The sequence below is a fragment of the Pogona vitticeps genome, chromosome 14, assembly GCF_051106095.1.
Source record: "Pogona vitticeps strain Pit_001003342236 chromosome 14, PviZW2.1, whole genome shotgun sequence".
In the NCBI taxonomy this organism is placed as follows: Eukaryota; Metazoa; Chordata; class Lepidosauria; order Squamata; family Agamidae; genus Pogona; species Pogona vitticeps.
Genome location: NC_135796.1, coordinates 4,224,957 through 4,240,722, shown reverse-complemented (window position 1 = coordinate 4,240,722; position 15,766 = coordinate 4,224,957). Strand labels below are relative to the sequence as shown.

The 15,766-nt window shown below is 40.9% G+C and overlaps 1 protein-coding gene across 19 annotated transcripts in view; it reads left to right on the top strand.

Annotated features, from left to right (window-relative positions):
* The window catches only part of CIT (citron rho-interacting serine/threonine kinase), a 133,302-nt gene that overhangs the window by 63,387 nt on the left and 54,149 nt on the right, over nt 1–15,766 (top strand). For all 19 annotated transcript variants that reach the window (XR_013539169.1, XR_013539170.1, XM_078381611.1 and 16 more), the window contains 4 exons: nt 5,362–5,457; nt 11,612–11,728; nt 13,128–13,237; nt 15,576–15,750. Coding sequence is in view for 17 of the 19 variants with exons in the window: in XM_078381611.1 (XP_078237737.1) it covers nt 5,362–5,457; nt 11,612–11,728; nt 13,128–13,237; nt 15,576–15,750 (498 nt within the window). In the remaining 2 variants the exon portion in view is untranslated. The remainder of the gene's footprint in view (nt 1–5,361; nt 5,458–11,611; nt 11,729–13,127; nt 13,238–15,575; nt 15,751–15,766) is intronic.

Here is a 15,766-nt window from a genome sequence, read left to right as displayed (position 1 = left end):
TCCTTTTTCGCTCCTGTAAAAGTGTCTTACAATGTTTGGAAGCTGTTTTAAATGATTGCAATGAACCCTATGCAAACTGATCTTGGTGTTGTTCTGACACTTCGTTAATTTATGATGATTTTTTTGAATTTTCTCCATTGGAAACCATTGGATGGTCTGTCTAATGGTTTCCAATGGAAAAAACAAAAAATCATCATAAATTAACGAAGTGTCAGAACAACACCAAAATCAGTTTGCATAGGTTTCAGGAGGTGGACTAACCATTGCAATCATTTAAAACAGCTTCCAAACATTGTAAGACACTTTTACAGGAGCAAAAAGGGAGATCGTTGTGTGAAAATCCCCCCATAGGAAACATCGCTGTGTGAGGCAGCAAATTTAACAGAAAAAGGCATCGTTGTGTGAATTCATCGTTGTGTGAGGCACTCGTTGTGCGAGGCACCACTGTATCTTGTTTAAACGGTGAATCAACACTCCTGGGATCTTCACCCAAACCTTTTCTTTTGGCTGGTGGGGAGTTCGAAAGGAGGGCTGGGGGAGGCGCGGGATATCCATCCCTAATTTACAGCGTAGGCTAGGAACTCTGGAGACATCCTTGTGAGTTGGAGCTGCTCGGAGGAGACGGGGCAAGGCCGAGAGTTGTCCTGTTTCCCCACCCTTCTGTTTCGTGGTCTCTCTCCTGTGCAGTCTAGAAATTGATCATCTTACAAAATGCTGCTTAGCCCTCTGTTCTAATCTAATGTTGAGCCACCTTAATGGTTCTTGACGTAACTGAATTGAGCAAAGATCAATAAAGCTCATTATTCTGTTTCTGGAGAGGAAAGGAAAAGTAGCACAGTAGTGTATAGTCTATTCTATATAAATGACTATACTGTAACTGATATTGTGTATTGTAAAAATAATTCATTCATGCAAAATATTTCTGTGCCAGCTAAGGTAAAAAGGTGAAACAATACGATATAGTTAATTAAAACAGCGTGAAACATTGAAGTCTAAATGTAGGAATAAAAAAAAGTTATATATTCAACTAAAAACATGACTTCTTCCAGGTTCCACATGGGAGAAGTCATGTGCAACCTGGAATGGCATTCTGTATGCGTGGAACTGCTTACCAAATGGTTCTCAGTAGGAGGCATCTTCTCCAGTGTAAGCTGTAAATTTCTGTCCCAAAACTAGGCCAGAATTGCAGCTGATTAAAGTAGTAAATACCATTAAGACCATTTGGATTGGAGATTTCCTTCCTCCCTTCCTCCAGATTGGTTCATTGGACAGTGGACTGTAATTATCAAGAGCCACAGAGTCCTCCTCCTCCTCCTCCTCCTCCTCCTCCTCCTCCTCCTCCTCCTCCTCCTCCTCCTCTTCTTCTTCTTCTTCTTCTTCTTCTTCTTCTTCTTCTTCTTCTTCTTCTTCTTCTTCTTCTTCTTCTTCTTCTTCTTCTTCTTCTTCTTCTTCTTCTTCTTCTTCTTCTTCTTCTTCTTCTTCTTCTTATTATTATTATTATTATTATTATTATTATTATGACTTTTAGTAAGGATTTTACTGTAAGTGCATACCTTAAGAGAGGTGTTAAGGAACTCTGAAGACCGTAAAGCCCAGCTCTTGCTCATTTTTAACACCCCAGGATCAGCATGTATCCAATGACCAGTTGGTGGGTCTCAAAATTCCTGAACAACCTGTCCATATCATCAGGATACACAGCTTAAACCTATCCAAAAACACATGAAGATAGAATCCTGGCTATATTTATTCTTTTCTCTAACTATTGAAGTTACAATATCAAAGTAAGAATGAATGTGAGCAACTTTGTCTCCAAGATGTGATGTAAATTGATCACAAAGTTTCCATCTGATCTTGCAAAAAGTTTTGCTAGCTAATATTATGTAGATGCAGATGGAGATGTAGATGTTGATAGAAAGGTAAGATTTCTTAACTGCTGTTATGATAATAAAATGTATGCTAATGTGTTTCCCACTTGCACTTCACTGTGGTTTTTACAAATTTTTGGTGCCTGAATTTTCATTGTTGAATCTGATCAACAGGTTAAACTTGACCAGATGGTCAATTGGTGATAATATAGCTGTCTCTAGCTGTCCCACCCTAGGATCATTATCCTGCCAACCAGTACAGAAAACCAAATCCATCGTATGTGCTACCATATGCACTTTCCTAGGTCCGAGTAGAAACAGACCTGTGATTGCCATAACAGCCACAAAGTTCCACACCACTCCAGTCAAGGCAATACCAGGACATAGGCTGAAGTTGTCCAAGGCTGCATGTTTTGGAGTCTTTGACACCAACTCCACCACCAGTGCTATTAACTGATCTTGGGAGCCTTGGCAATAGGTAGATGGAAGGCCCCAGGATGAATCGATGGCAGGCATTGTTTAAAATGTTCTTTTTAAAAATTCTGCCTGACACACCCTTGAGAACTAGCGCTGATCAGAATCAACAATGTTGAGCCACACGGAGCAGGTAGCTCCCCAAGTTCTTACGTTACTAATAAGCAATACTACTTCCCTGTAAAAGGAAGATTCTGCTTGAACTAGAGCCTGCTTTGGAAAAATATAGGAGCTGGGTGACTGAAAGAGTTGCCAAGTATACATTTGTCTGAGCTTTTTGAAAGTGTAGGTGGATAGTGTCCGTGGCTATGGTAACAGAGACGGGGGCAATTGAGTAGGAGTTGCTGAAGAAGAATTCTTCAAGTGATTTATCTGTGCCCAGAGTTTATATTGACTTTAAACGTAGGGTTCCTTGGCATTGTGGGAGTATCCTATGTGCATATGTGTGTTCTATTGGACATACCTTAGTTTAGGACATAAGTCATATATTTTAACAACATTTTCAAGGGATGCTGTGTTTTGTCTACTGCTTTTATCAGACACACTGGTAGATGATGGATTTCTTCAGGAAATCTTAGAGTGATCTGAAGCTTTTTTCTTACCATGAAATGGTCATCATACACAAACTGTATCTGTCTTGCCTTTCCAACCTTCCCAAGGGGCAGGGGAAGTAATTTGGTTGAAGCTAAAGCTCAGGTTGGAGTGGCAGCCCTGCATCCTCCCCCCCCCCCCCCCGTTTTCCAGATGATGGGTGAGGGCTAGGCTGGTCAGTGAGAGGAAATGAAGACTGTTGGAATCAAGTTTCCAACTATGGGATGGTGATGGCAGCAATGTGTGTTGCTGATGCAGCCCTTGGAAAGGGACATTTAACACACCTTTTTCTTATAGCAGAGTGACCCATAATCTGAAGTGCCTTTGCCTGCCATCTACCCCTTGACCCCTTGAAATTATTAAGCTGCTTAACCTGCAATGAGTCCTGGACCCTCTGTGCACGGCTGGAGAGGAAGCTGAACACATCCAATATGCGTTGGCATCACCTGGCAGGACAAAGTTCCAAATAGTGTAGTCCTGGAACAAGCTGGAATTGTTAGCATGTATACATTACTGAAACAGCGATGTCTACATGGCTTCGGCATGTCGTGAGAATGGCTGATGGTCGGATTCCAAAAAATCTCCTGTATGGAGAATTAGTGCAGGGAAATTTCCCCAGAGGGAGACCACAGCTACGATACAAGGAGATCTGCAAGCGGGATCTGAAGGCTTTAGGAATGGATCTCAACAGATGGGAAACCTTGACATCTGAACATTCAACCTGGAGGTAGGCGGTGCATCACAGCCTCTCCCAATTTGAAGAGACCCTTGTCCAGCAGGCTGAGGCAAAGAGGCAGTCCTGAAAGCAGCAAAATCAGGGAGCTGGATAGGGGACAGATTGTATTTGTCTTCAGCATGGAAGGGATGGTCACTCTCGAATTGGCCTTCTCAGCCACTAGATGCTGTTCCAAGGCCTCCATACAGAGCACGTGGTCATTGTCTCTCGAGACTGAAGGATGCCTACATTACCTTGCAGAGAGTTTTGTGTATTTGTTGTTCCACTTGGACACTAGTTTAATAGAAAGAGTGTCTGAGCTTGTTCTATATGGGAATTCAGTTCTAACATAGTTCCATTCAGAACACATCCTAATCACAAGCAGCTAGAGGTAAAGTGGAATAGTTTTGGTGATCTCCTAGCACCTTTGAAGTAAATGCTAGAGATGACATGGAAGTTCTTGTGTTGGTGCTGTATGGCAACTCTGGTATAGCTATGGGGATGAAGTGGCACAAGATGAAGTTCTAAACTGGGAAGTTGAGCCTGCCTGCCTACCTACCTAATTCTAGAATCAGACACCTTAAAAAATTTCAGCTGTAGTAACTTCCTTCTTTGCTAGAAATGGTGCAGTAGACTTTTGAGAACGAGAGACATGCTTGAGTTGTAGGAAACAGAAGTCATGTGGCTTTTGTGTATAATCTAAAGATAATCTTTGTGTGAGATTTTAGTAGTCTAGTAAAGGTGTCGTCTACTCTTGTCTTTGAATTCTAGGAAAGTATCTCCAGGCATATAATCCTGTTGGTACTCCCAACTAGAGTAGATCTGTTGAATCAATTGGATTTACATAAGTATTGACTTTCCAGTTTGACAGTTAATTCAGCAGTTGGGACTAGCAATTGGATTAAGGCTTTTGATTAAAACTGGTGCTGTGCTGTCTAAATCATATTTGCCACTATGTCCAGCCCTAGATGATTGCTCTCTTCTAAGAAAGAGCTACCTTTTAATCAGCTAAACATTTATATATTCCAAGTCTTCTTGCACTTCCTGGCAGTGAAATATATCTTGACAGTTTCTGTATCCATAGCAGTGTAACCCCACTCCAGGTAACCAGCATTTGCTAGTCTCTCACCAGTGATTGTCCTCTTTGTCTTCATTATTGAAAAACACAAGGAGCAAAAAAAATCACAACACACATATATAATTTTTATGCAACTGTGTGATGTTTGTTTTCCTGTATTTTTTTGTGTTTCCATGATGGTGGTATCCTTTGTATTCAAGAAGGCTGTATGTTTCCTTCTCTGCAGTCTCACTGACGACCTCAAGGTTGTTTCCTGTGCTTTAAAGAAGCCATTCATTTTGAAGATTTACTGATCAGTCAAGTTCATGTGTCTCTGCTGCTGAGTCCACTTTTGACTCAGTGTGATTGGAGAAGAAAGCAGGCAGCCTGGGAAGAGAGATGAAATCTTCTGCTCTCAGAATCTGTACCGTGCCCATTGTCAATATAGTCAGTGAACTTGCTATGTCAGATCTCAGTTGACTTGGGACTTGAGCGATAACAATGAAATGCCCAATCTGGTGTACTTCCGAACTGGCAAGCCAAGTGCCATAGGCTGATAAAAGAAAATGAATATAGCAGCTTGTGTGTGTATGCTTCATGGGTGAGTGTGCGTTGTCTACCCCACATTTCCATTTATACATTTAAATCCTTCCTTCTAGGAACTGGAGGAGAAGCACCGAGAGGCACAACTTGCAGCCCAGCACCTCGAGTTGCATCTGAAACAGAAAGAGCAGATGTATGAAGAAAGGATCAAAGTAAATATACCTTTTGTTATCCTTCAAACACAGCGTGAATTGTTTGGATGAAGGCTTAAGTACTTACAGCTCTTTTAATACTCTGTTTTCTTGACCTTAGTCCTCCATTACTGGAGTATTGCAGTATATGAGCCTGGCTTGTTGGCCTTTGCCCTCCTGTTGTTGCCTGTTGGTTAGGAATATAAAATGGCATGCACAGAGCCAAGTTCCAGAATATTCCCCAGCTAGGCTGTTTAGTAGTAACCACACACATGCCCATCCTTGTGCATATAAAGGTGCCTGTTGGCCAGCAGCCCTCAGTTCCTTTTTCTCCATTTCAGAATGAAATCAGATCTTCTGCAGCTGGTACAAGTTCTTAACATTCTTATTTCTTCTAAGTTACTTCTCCCTTCTGTTATTTTTTTGTCAACCCTGATTTGTTTTTCTTTCCAGTCCTGTCTTTAATTTATTTATTTTCTTTTGGTTCCTGTTTGTGTATGGGTTCCCCCCCCCCCATGACTGTGAGCCTGGCTCAGCTGTATGGCCAATAAGACCTTATCTAAAAAATATATATACAGTGGTGCCTCACTTAACGACGATAATCCATTCCAGGAAAATTGCCGTTAAGTGAAAACATCGTAAAACGAAATTAAAAACCCCATTGAAACGCATTGAAACCCGTTCAGTGCGTTCCAATGGGGTAAAAACTCGCCGTCCAGCAAAGATCCTCCATACGGCAGCCATTTTTGCTGCCTGTATAGTGAGGAATCCATCCCTAAACACAGCGGGGAGGAGCCATTTTAAGCACCTGGCGGCCATTTTGAAACTACCGATCAGCTGTAAAAAAACCACATCGTTTTGCGAAGAATCAGTTCCCGAAGCAGGGAACCGATCATTGCAAAGCGAAAAACCCCTATTTAGACCATCGTTTTGTGATTTCAAAAAGATCGTCGTACAATGATTTCATGAATGCGGGGCAATCGTTAAGCAAGGCACCACTGTATGTCCTGTGTTGGGAGCCAAGCCTCAATTGTTAAGCACTCTAAGTACCTCTTTTGCTCGAGAGAACCTCACTTTTCCCAATCAAGTACCATTCTCATATGGGGAACCTACTTCCATGAATTGAAACCTTCCGTCACTGTGACTTCAGATGGATCTCAAGCTGGCTGGGATGCACAATGATGACATTTTGCCTTCCATCTTGAGAGTCCCCCAGAGACTATTGACTTCACGTCAGGGCAGTAAAACTCCTTGCTATCTTCAAGGTGCTTGGGAATTCCTCCAGTTGTTCTCCAGGGGAAGAACAGTCTACGTCGTTACAGACGATATGATTGGCATACATTGCATAAACGAGCAGGGCAGCACTGTTCATCTGTTCTGTTTTGTCTCACACCATCCCTTTGTTGGTGCTGCGTTCGCAATACTATCCATCCTGTAGCTATTCACCTGAGTGGCGACTGAAGAACTGCATCTGATGCCCTAAGATGATCAGCCTGCATGACTCACAAGTGGGAACTCAACCAAGAGGCTTTTACTTACCTGACAAACACATGGGCTCCCCCAAAATAGATTTTTTGTGTGTCCAGAAGGCCAAATGCCCCCTCTTTTGCCCCAGAGCAGGAGTAGGTAAGGGCCCTCAAGGAGATGATTCTGTGATTCCTTAGAACAAGGGCTTTCTGTACACATTCCTGCTTTTCCCATTAATCCTCTGCACTGTAGCTCACCTTACCAGGTTCAAGACCGAGGCCAATCCTCATCGTAGGGTGGCTCAGGCAACTTTGGTTTGTGACCCTTCTTTAGATTTATTCATCTTCTGAATAGAACAGACTTGTTGTCTCAGGCCTGTGGCTAGATCCTTCACCCGGACCCCCAGTCTCTTTGGTTGGCTGCCTGGAGGAACTCTCATTCTCTCTGATCTAGAATTAACAAAGTAATTCGAGCTGCCAGGAAGCCTTCTACCCACCAATCTTGAGTCCAAATAGATAACTTTTGTACAGTTTGCTTAAGAGCACAATTTTTGGCTATTTTCCTGAGACATTTCTGACATCTTTCACTTTTTTCTCTTCCTGAAAGACAAGGGACTTTCTTACTTGCCTGTTAAGTATATCTCTATCTCGCTGCTATATCAGCTAAGAGATCTAGTCCCATAGACTCCTCTTTCTTATTCACCTACCCAGATCATTCAGAGGTTTTAAAAAGGACTTAAGAATTTGATTCCTCAAGTTCGATCTCCACTACTAGCCTGGTCTCTAACTTGTTTTGTCTCAGCTAATGAAACCTCCCGTTGAGCCTCTTGCAACCTGTATTCTCTGCTTACTCTCTCGTAGTCTTCTTAGTGGCTATTGCTTCTGCCTGACACACATCCAAGTTTTGCACACTTTGTGTTGATTTGCTTTACCTGTCTTTTCAAATGGACAAAGTTGTTCTCTACCCTGACATATCTTTCTCCCCAAGGTGGCTTCAACTTTCCACCTCAACCAAGACATAGTATTGTTGTTCTTTCCCCACAACCCTACCTCACCTTTGAAGCATGCCTTACACGCGCTGGGTGTTAAATGAGCACTCACGTTCTATCTGTCATGCAGTGCTACTCTCTGTAATTCAAACCTCCTTTTCATTTGTTACGGTGGTTCCAGAAAAGCACCCAAATTCATCACAGAGCTGAGCGTATTGGATGACATTGTATCACTTTGTCAGTTAGCAGATTTTCCAACACCTTTAAATTTAAAGGCAAATTTGACAAAAGTTCTTGCTTCCTCTGCTGCAGCATTCAAGGCCATTCCTCTCCACAGTGTCTGCAAAGCTCCCACCTGGTTCCAACCATCTACTTACATCAAGCCTTATTGATTGGATGTGAGAGCCAGAGATGCCATTTGTTGTGGGAGGGCTGTGCCTTCTGCTTTTCATGGATGTGCTCATCTTTGATAAGTTAGCTTGTAGTCTACCTATTTGTGTGATCCACAGAGACCACGAAAAAGGACAGCTGGTTTGCCTAGCTGTAACTGTTCTTTCAGTGATTGTCTGTGGATTCATGCATCCCACCCTCCTCCCTTCAACGTCTAGTTACAGTGGACACTTGACTTACAGATGGCTCGACTTACAGACTTTTCGAGTTATAGACTTCTCTGGCTGCAAAATTTAGGTTCGACTTACAGCCGGAGAATCGACCTACAGACCAGAAAAAAACCAAAATGGAACAAAAATGGCCGGTTACAGATTAATTGGGTTTCAATGCATTGTAGGTCAATGGAGCCATTGATTCTGTAAGTAGAGGATCCACTGTATCTTTCTCTTTGGCAGGTAGAATGAGGGCTGCTGGCCATGGCATGCCTTTATATATGAAAGGATGGGTATAGGCTGGGATACCGCCAAAAAGCCTAGCTGGAGAACATTCCAAAACATGGCTCTGTGCGTGCACGAACCCAGATCCACTCAAAGAGCAGCAGTTACAGATAGACAACCAGTCATTCTTATGTACAGTTTAGACTGTAAAATGCTCATTCTTTAGGGATCCTTTCAATTTAGATGCTTTTTATTTGGTTCCTTGTTTGTTTTCTTTTTTGTGTGTTTATGCAAAAAAAAAATCAGTCAGCTGTTGTGCAATAAACTTCGTTTTATTTTGACTGCATCCGATCCTTAAAGAAAACTAGAGGGAAATCCAATTGCTGGTTCCAACTAGAGTAGACCCATTGAATCAGTTGCTCAATGGAAATCCCATGGATTCGGTGGATCCTCTGTGTATGTGATTTGGAATTGGAGTTTGGTCACATTTTTTGCAAATCCTTTTCATTATCTAACCAGTGGAATTACTTTGGCACTTTTGTTAGTCACTTAACAATATGTAACAAAATAGGCATTGTTTATTAAGTGCCTTTTATTTGCAATAACAGTGATTCCCAAGCAGAGGGGGTCTGCCCCCCACAACTTTTGGGAAGAGGTATGTAATATGCAATTTAACGAAGACAAAACAATTTGGAAAATAGGGATGTAAACAACAATACTGACTGCTTTCTTATCACATAGATTATTGCGAAGCTCTTTCCTCCGCTGAATTTACAAGAGCTTTTTGTTGTTGTTATTGTGTTTAGTCACAATATTTCAAATGAAATTATTAAGAGAGGCACGTCTGAAGGAGGAACATAACATTATTTTCCAATTAAAATGGTGGAGGATAACTTTATTTTTAATTAGAAAGGAGGATGGATGCATAGAAGCTGAGAAACACAGCTGTAACATCACAGGCTTGGCATCATAAGTTTTTTTTACTGTAAAAAGGCAGATACTTTGGTGAAGTAAAGCAAGGAGAGAGAGAGAAGTATGCTCCTGTCACATGCCAGGTGTCACAGAGCAATGACAACTGCCAAGGAATCTAATGACACATCCGTTTCTTCTGCTTTTCAAGATTATTTTTACTGCAAGCTGCTTTAATGAAATTATAGGCACCACTTAAATTAATGGAACCAGAATGAGGCAATTTTAGCTCTTTGTTTCCTCCCCCCCACATACACACACATGATGATGTTAGCAATCTCTGCTCTGAATTTGCACAGTAATGTCACATGTGAAGAAACTTGGGGGCTGCTAGAAACGCCTTCAGTAAAGTGTGACTCAAGATTTAGATTTTTTAAAGCAAAAAAATGCAGTAAAGGGCTGAATGAATACTACATGTCAGGTTGACATTGGCTTGGAAACGAGGAGCTTAATGGAGGTCTATGGTATATTATTTTAGCAGCAGTAGAGTATGGAACCATTAGAGTCCACCATTCATAATCCTCCAGCAAGGGCCACAAAGTATCTTTTTAGTTTCAAAAACACAGATCACATCAGGTTATATGACAGCAAAGAGAAAGACAAACTGTCACAGTTCCATCTCACAGATACTGATCTATCTCTGACTAGCATACATGCTACGTTGATTCACTAGATGTGATCTGAGGCACTGTGGGGACAAAAAGCATTCTTTAGTTATAATATGGTACACGTGATAGATATTCCAAATATAAAGTGACTTTGCTCCTCGCTGGTTTTCCATTTCAGTGGTTTTGTTTGTTCTTAAATACATTTAAAAAAATCTTTAGAAACATGTTGCTTTGCTTCTGCTGGTATACAACTTCTGGATTTATTTGGAAAGGAAAAGTACAGTGTAATAGAAATCTGTATACCAGCTTTGGTGACATTGCATACTTTTCTAGCTGTATCACAGGCTTTTTTTGTAGAGGTGACTCCACCATGAGGCAACTGAAGTGCTGTGGATTTGGGAAACTATTAAACATGGCAGAGCACGAGATACCGTATTTTTCCGTGCATAAGATGCCCCCATGTATAAGACACCCTCCAGTTTTCTAATCCAAAATTAAGAAATCTAAGTAGGGCTTAGCAAGTGCAGGGGAAAAGGGATCAAAGCGCTGCAGGATCGCTTTGATCCCTGCTTTCCCCTCCATTTGTTTTTGTTCTCTCCTCAGCTTGCTTACGTGTATAAGATGACCCACGAGCTTTAGTCTAAAGATTTTAGACAAAAGTATAGTCTTATACACAGAAAAATATGGTAATTCCTGACTCTGCGGGACAGGACCTGCCAGTGATGCACTTGATCAGTTCTTGTTTATTGACATGAGACTTTGGCAGGAAGATGTGTGCTCTAATAGGTTACATCTGCCTTCTGCTCTGCCACACTTAATATTTTTCAAAAGTGTTTCTTGTTAGTTAGGAAAAGAGCATCCCACTAAGATGAATGTAAGAAGCGGCCTCATATTGCATTGGATCACTTGCCTGCACGCTCATGTACTGTGTTCCATGACAAAGACTGAGGCAGTCATCGTCACTTGCTCTTGCTACACAAGTTTTCTTAACCAAAAGTAGCATGGAGTGAGTGTGGGAACTCAGCTTGCTAGCTATGTGCTCTATAACAGCAATTTGAGCACGTGCTTTAAATATAGATGGTGCTACATGACTTCCACCCCAAATCTGGAACTATTGTTTCCAGTCAGTGTAGACAATGCTAAGGTAGATGAATTAGTGGACTTGTTCTGGTGTAAGATGTATTCTGTATGTTTCTGCGACACTTTTTCTACTTTGGGCCCCAAAGTTTTGCAGAACAGTCCTGCTTGGGAACAGTCCCCTTGATAGTGAATAATAATAGACATAGAGTAAGAGGTTCTTGCATCTTTCTCTCTAGGTACTTGATAATCAGATGAAAAAAGATCTTGCGGACAAAGAAGCGCTCGAAAACGTGTTGAGGAAGCATGAGGAAGAAGCCCGTGAAAAGTGCAAGATTCTTGCAGAACAGAAAGCAGTATGTGAAGCATCTGCCAGACATCATAATGTTTGATTCTGATAACCAAGCTTGGCATATAGATACTATTCGTATGTGTATATTGGATGATTCATAAAGATAGTTGGCACCAGGCTATCAGGTTTGACCAGTTAGATTACCTGAAGCTTGCACACCTTTTATGAAAATTGCTCCTAATATACATATTAAGAAAGTAGAATGGCCTGCTATTGTTGCTGGTTCTGTGAAAGCTGACACATTTGAAGTTGCTATGTTGGTGAGACGTTCCTATTGAGCATTCCTGGACTGGGTCAAATTCCAGGGTCCCTTTCCAAAGCTAATTAGCTAGAAGCTTCTGTAAAGATATAAACAAGACTAGTCAGAGATTTTAGGGAAGATATATTGGTGGCAGCCTTCCTGGTTATTCTTGGCATCTAAGATTCAGAAGCCTTCTGCTTCTGGCTAGGGTAATTACATTTAACAATCATGGGCAGTGTCCATTGCTCTATGAATGTAGCTTACCTTGTCAGAAAAGGTGAAGTCATACCCAGTTGTTCCAAGTTAGGTTAACGTGAATGTCTGATAGAAAAAGAACAGCCTTCTGTTACACATGGATGCTGCGCGCACACTGGAACCTTGAAACATCAAGACTTCTGACTGTGGGGAAGAGGCTGCACATATAGAGCATGTTCCTTTTTAGACGATGGAACGGAACTCTCTCCTGAATGGGGCTCTGAAGTCAGTGCCCATCGCCACATCCTGTGACAATGTGGTTTCATAACTTGCTTCTCTTTTGTCAATAAGTACATTCATTTACTTACCATAAGGAGAACTATGCTGGACTAGAACAAATTTTTTTTCTAGTCCAGCCTTTTTCCACAATTGCCAACCCATGAGCTCTCTGTAGGAAGCCGGCAATCAGAAGATGAGTGCAACAGCACCATTGTGTTCATGCTTCCCAGTAATTGAAACTGAGAGGCATCCTGCCTCTGATACTGGAGGTGATATGCAGCCATCATAAGCTGCAGTTAATGACAGTTCTATTATCTGTGAATTTGTCTAATCCCTTTTTAAAGCTCTCCATAGTGAGGAGGAATTTAACTATGGACTATGCAGAGAAGTACTTCCTTTTGTTTGTCTTGAATCTTTACCCATTCAGCTTCATTAGATGGCCCCAGGTGTTCTGAAGAAAAATTTGCCTCTTTCCACTTTCTCCATACCATACAAGATCTTTATATATCACTTTCTTGTCTTCCTCTAGGGAAATAATTGTGGATAGATAATCACTGGTGAAAAGTTAGGTACCATCCTTTTTTTTTTTGAACATCTCTACTAAGCATCTTGTGAAACCCAAGGCTCTCCAGAATAGAGTTTAGAAGCCACTGTTAAGCCATATTAATAGAGAATGCCTTTCTTTCAGATGATCAATGCTATGGATTCCAAGATTAGGTCTCTAGAACAGAGGATAGTTGAATTGTCCGAAGCTAATAAGCTTGCAGCAAACAGCAGCCTGTTCACACAGAGAAACATGTAAGTATAAGAAAGGCTGTTAAGCTGTTTTTTTAATCTCACAGTGCACTAGGGAAGTTTAGAATGTCCACGAACTCTTAGTAAAGCAGCTCCTGTTTGCTTTTCACAAAGATTACTTGTCCTAAGAGAACCTGCTGCCCCCAATTTTTAAAAAAAACCTTGTTCCTGGTAACTATCTTCAGGGTACTTTGCTCCTTTGGATAGTAACAATTGCCAGCCTGATTCATTCCATTCATGTGGAGCACTCGATCAAGCTGTAGTGATCTTTGCCTTTCTCTTTCTTGTTGAATGTCATCTGATTATAATTTTTTTAAAGTTCAAGTTATTTCTGAAAATTCAAGTACTTTCTGAAGAAGGAAATGAGGTGATGGAAATTTGTTCGTGTGCATCAGTCTGGCATCAGATGGGGGAATGATACCTACATCCTTTCTGCTACAGATAATGATCCTTAGTTTTTTTTTTAAAATTAGATTGCTTTGGGCCGGGAGAGACAGAAGGATAACTTTATTCTCCAGATTTTTTTGTTAGGCATGGCGTTTCCCTGATATGCAGGAGCCTTAAATCCGTGGGGACCGATGGAAATGTAAAACGTTTGTTATTTTACCTGTAGTTATGGGGATGGAAATGTTCACTCTTCTCACAACAGAAAGTATGAATTGTTCTTGAAATGAAACAATGGCTCAAATCCTGTTGTGTAACATGAATAGTCATACATTTTGGTCTATTCCTTGCTGGTAAGCAAAGGCCTCCCTGCCATGATTTTCAGAGCTGCATGCACAGGCTGGCTTGGGGCATATGCTAGTACCTCTGAGAATCTCAGTGGGCACTCTATTCACTGTTGAGGAATGGACTGAAATTTATGACTTTGCTTAAGTTACATGTCAGGATTTGGGCCAATATATTGTTTTAGATGTTATTGTTTACTTTATGCCACACAGAATAGTATTACATATCATTTTTATGTTTTTATATTATAAATAATCAAGATAAGAGCTGTTATGATCTCTTACGAAGAAGAACAAGACCAGTCATATAAAAGAATAAGAAGTAAAGTAAGACCCTCTGAGGCTTTTTTTAAAAAAATACATCTTACAAACGTAAAAGTATGTTGTATTTCGTTCCTTTTTTATTTGTAAGCTAATAAGTTAGTTTTGTTTTGTTTTTGTTATATTGAAAATAAAGATACAAAAATAAAATTAATAGTAGATTAGGAGGAGGAAGAAGAAAACTGCCCTGGTCAGCTTTCAGTGTGGATAAAGCTCATATTTCTCAGCCTTCCTTATGACAGAGTACAGTTCTTCCTTGAATTGCATGCGTTTGAGCAGCAGAGGGTCCGAAACGCTGCAGCCAGATTGCTGACTGGGGCTGGTTCCAGGGAACATAGAACTCCCCTGTTACAGCAGGTCCATTGGCTGCTGATCTGTTTCCAGGCACAATTCAAAGTCTGGTTTTTACCTATAAAGCCCCAAATAGCTTGGGTCCAAGCCATCTGAAAGACTGCATCCCTCTCTATGAGTCTGCCCAGGCCTTAAGATGATCACAGTCCCACTACCCTCACAGGTGCACTTGGTGGGGACAGCGAAGAGGGCCTCCTCTGTTGCTGTTCCCAGGGTCTGGGCCTCCCTCCCACTAGAGGCTGGCCCCATCCATGCAGTCCTTCCATAAGCAGGCATGGAATGGCTGGTGGATTGAGAGGGTTTTTTTTTAAAATGGATTGTTGTGTACTGTACTTTTGCTTTAAATGTATTTTTGTATTGATCTTATTTACCGTTTTTAATAGGATACTTGTTTAATTCTTTTTTTAATATTTGTATACTTAGTGTTTTTAGGCTTTAAATGTTGCCTTTTTAATGGTGTTATCTGTCTTGGTTCCTTTTTTTCTATGGAGAAAGGCGGATAAAATTATTTTAGATAAATAATAAATTTTCTGTGTGTCTGATTTTGGAATTTCTAGATTTTGCAGAGGATGGAGGAAAGTCTACTTTCTGGGTGAAGTTTAAAAGAGTCAAACTCTGATTAGAACTGAGCAAGAGAGAATGCTGAAAGCACACTTGAGCTCCTTGTTCTAATTGTGGAATATGTCCATTTTATTCATGGCTAATAGCTGGGAAAAGGCATTGCTGACTGTTCTTGTTACTTCTGGTATTATTACCTCTCACAAATCTGCTTCTTCTTAACTTTAATAAAGTTTTTCAAGGAAACCGTGGGAGATGAAGTTACTCTCAGCTTGTGTATGAGCAGTGCATGATATAGAGAAGAACTGTTTCCATGATCTTCAATGAAAAAAAAATAAACCTTTGCATCAGAGTACATATTTCCTCATTCCCCAAATTTTCAGGAAAGCCCAAGAAGAAATGATTTCTGAGCTCAGGCAGCAGAAATTTTACCTGGAAACTCAAGCAGGAAAATTAGAGGCCCACAACAATAAACTGGAGGAGCAGTTGGAGAAAATCAGTCATCAGGACCACTCTGACAAGACTCGTCTGTTGGAGTTGGAGACCAGGTTGCGAGAGGTAAAAATCTTTTAGA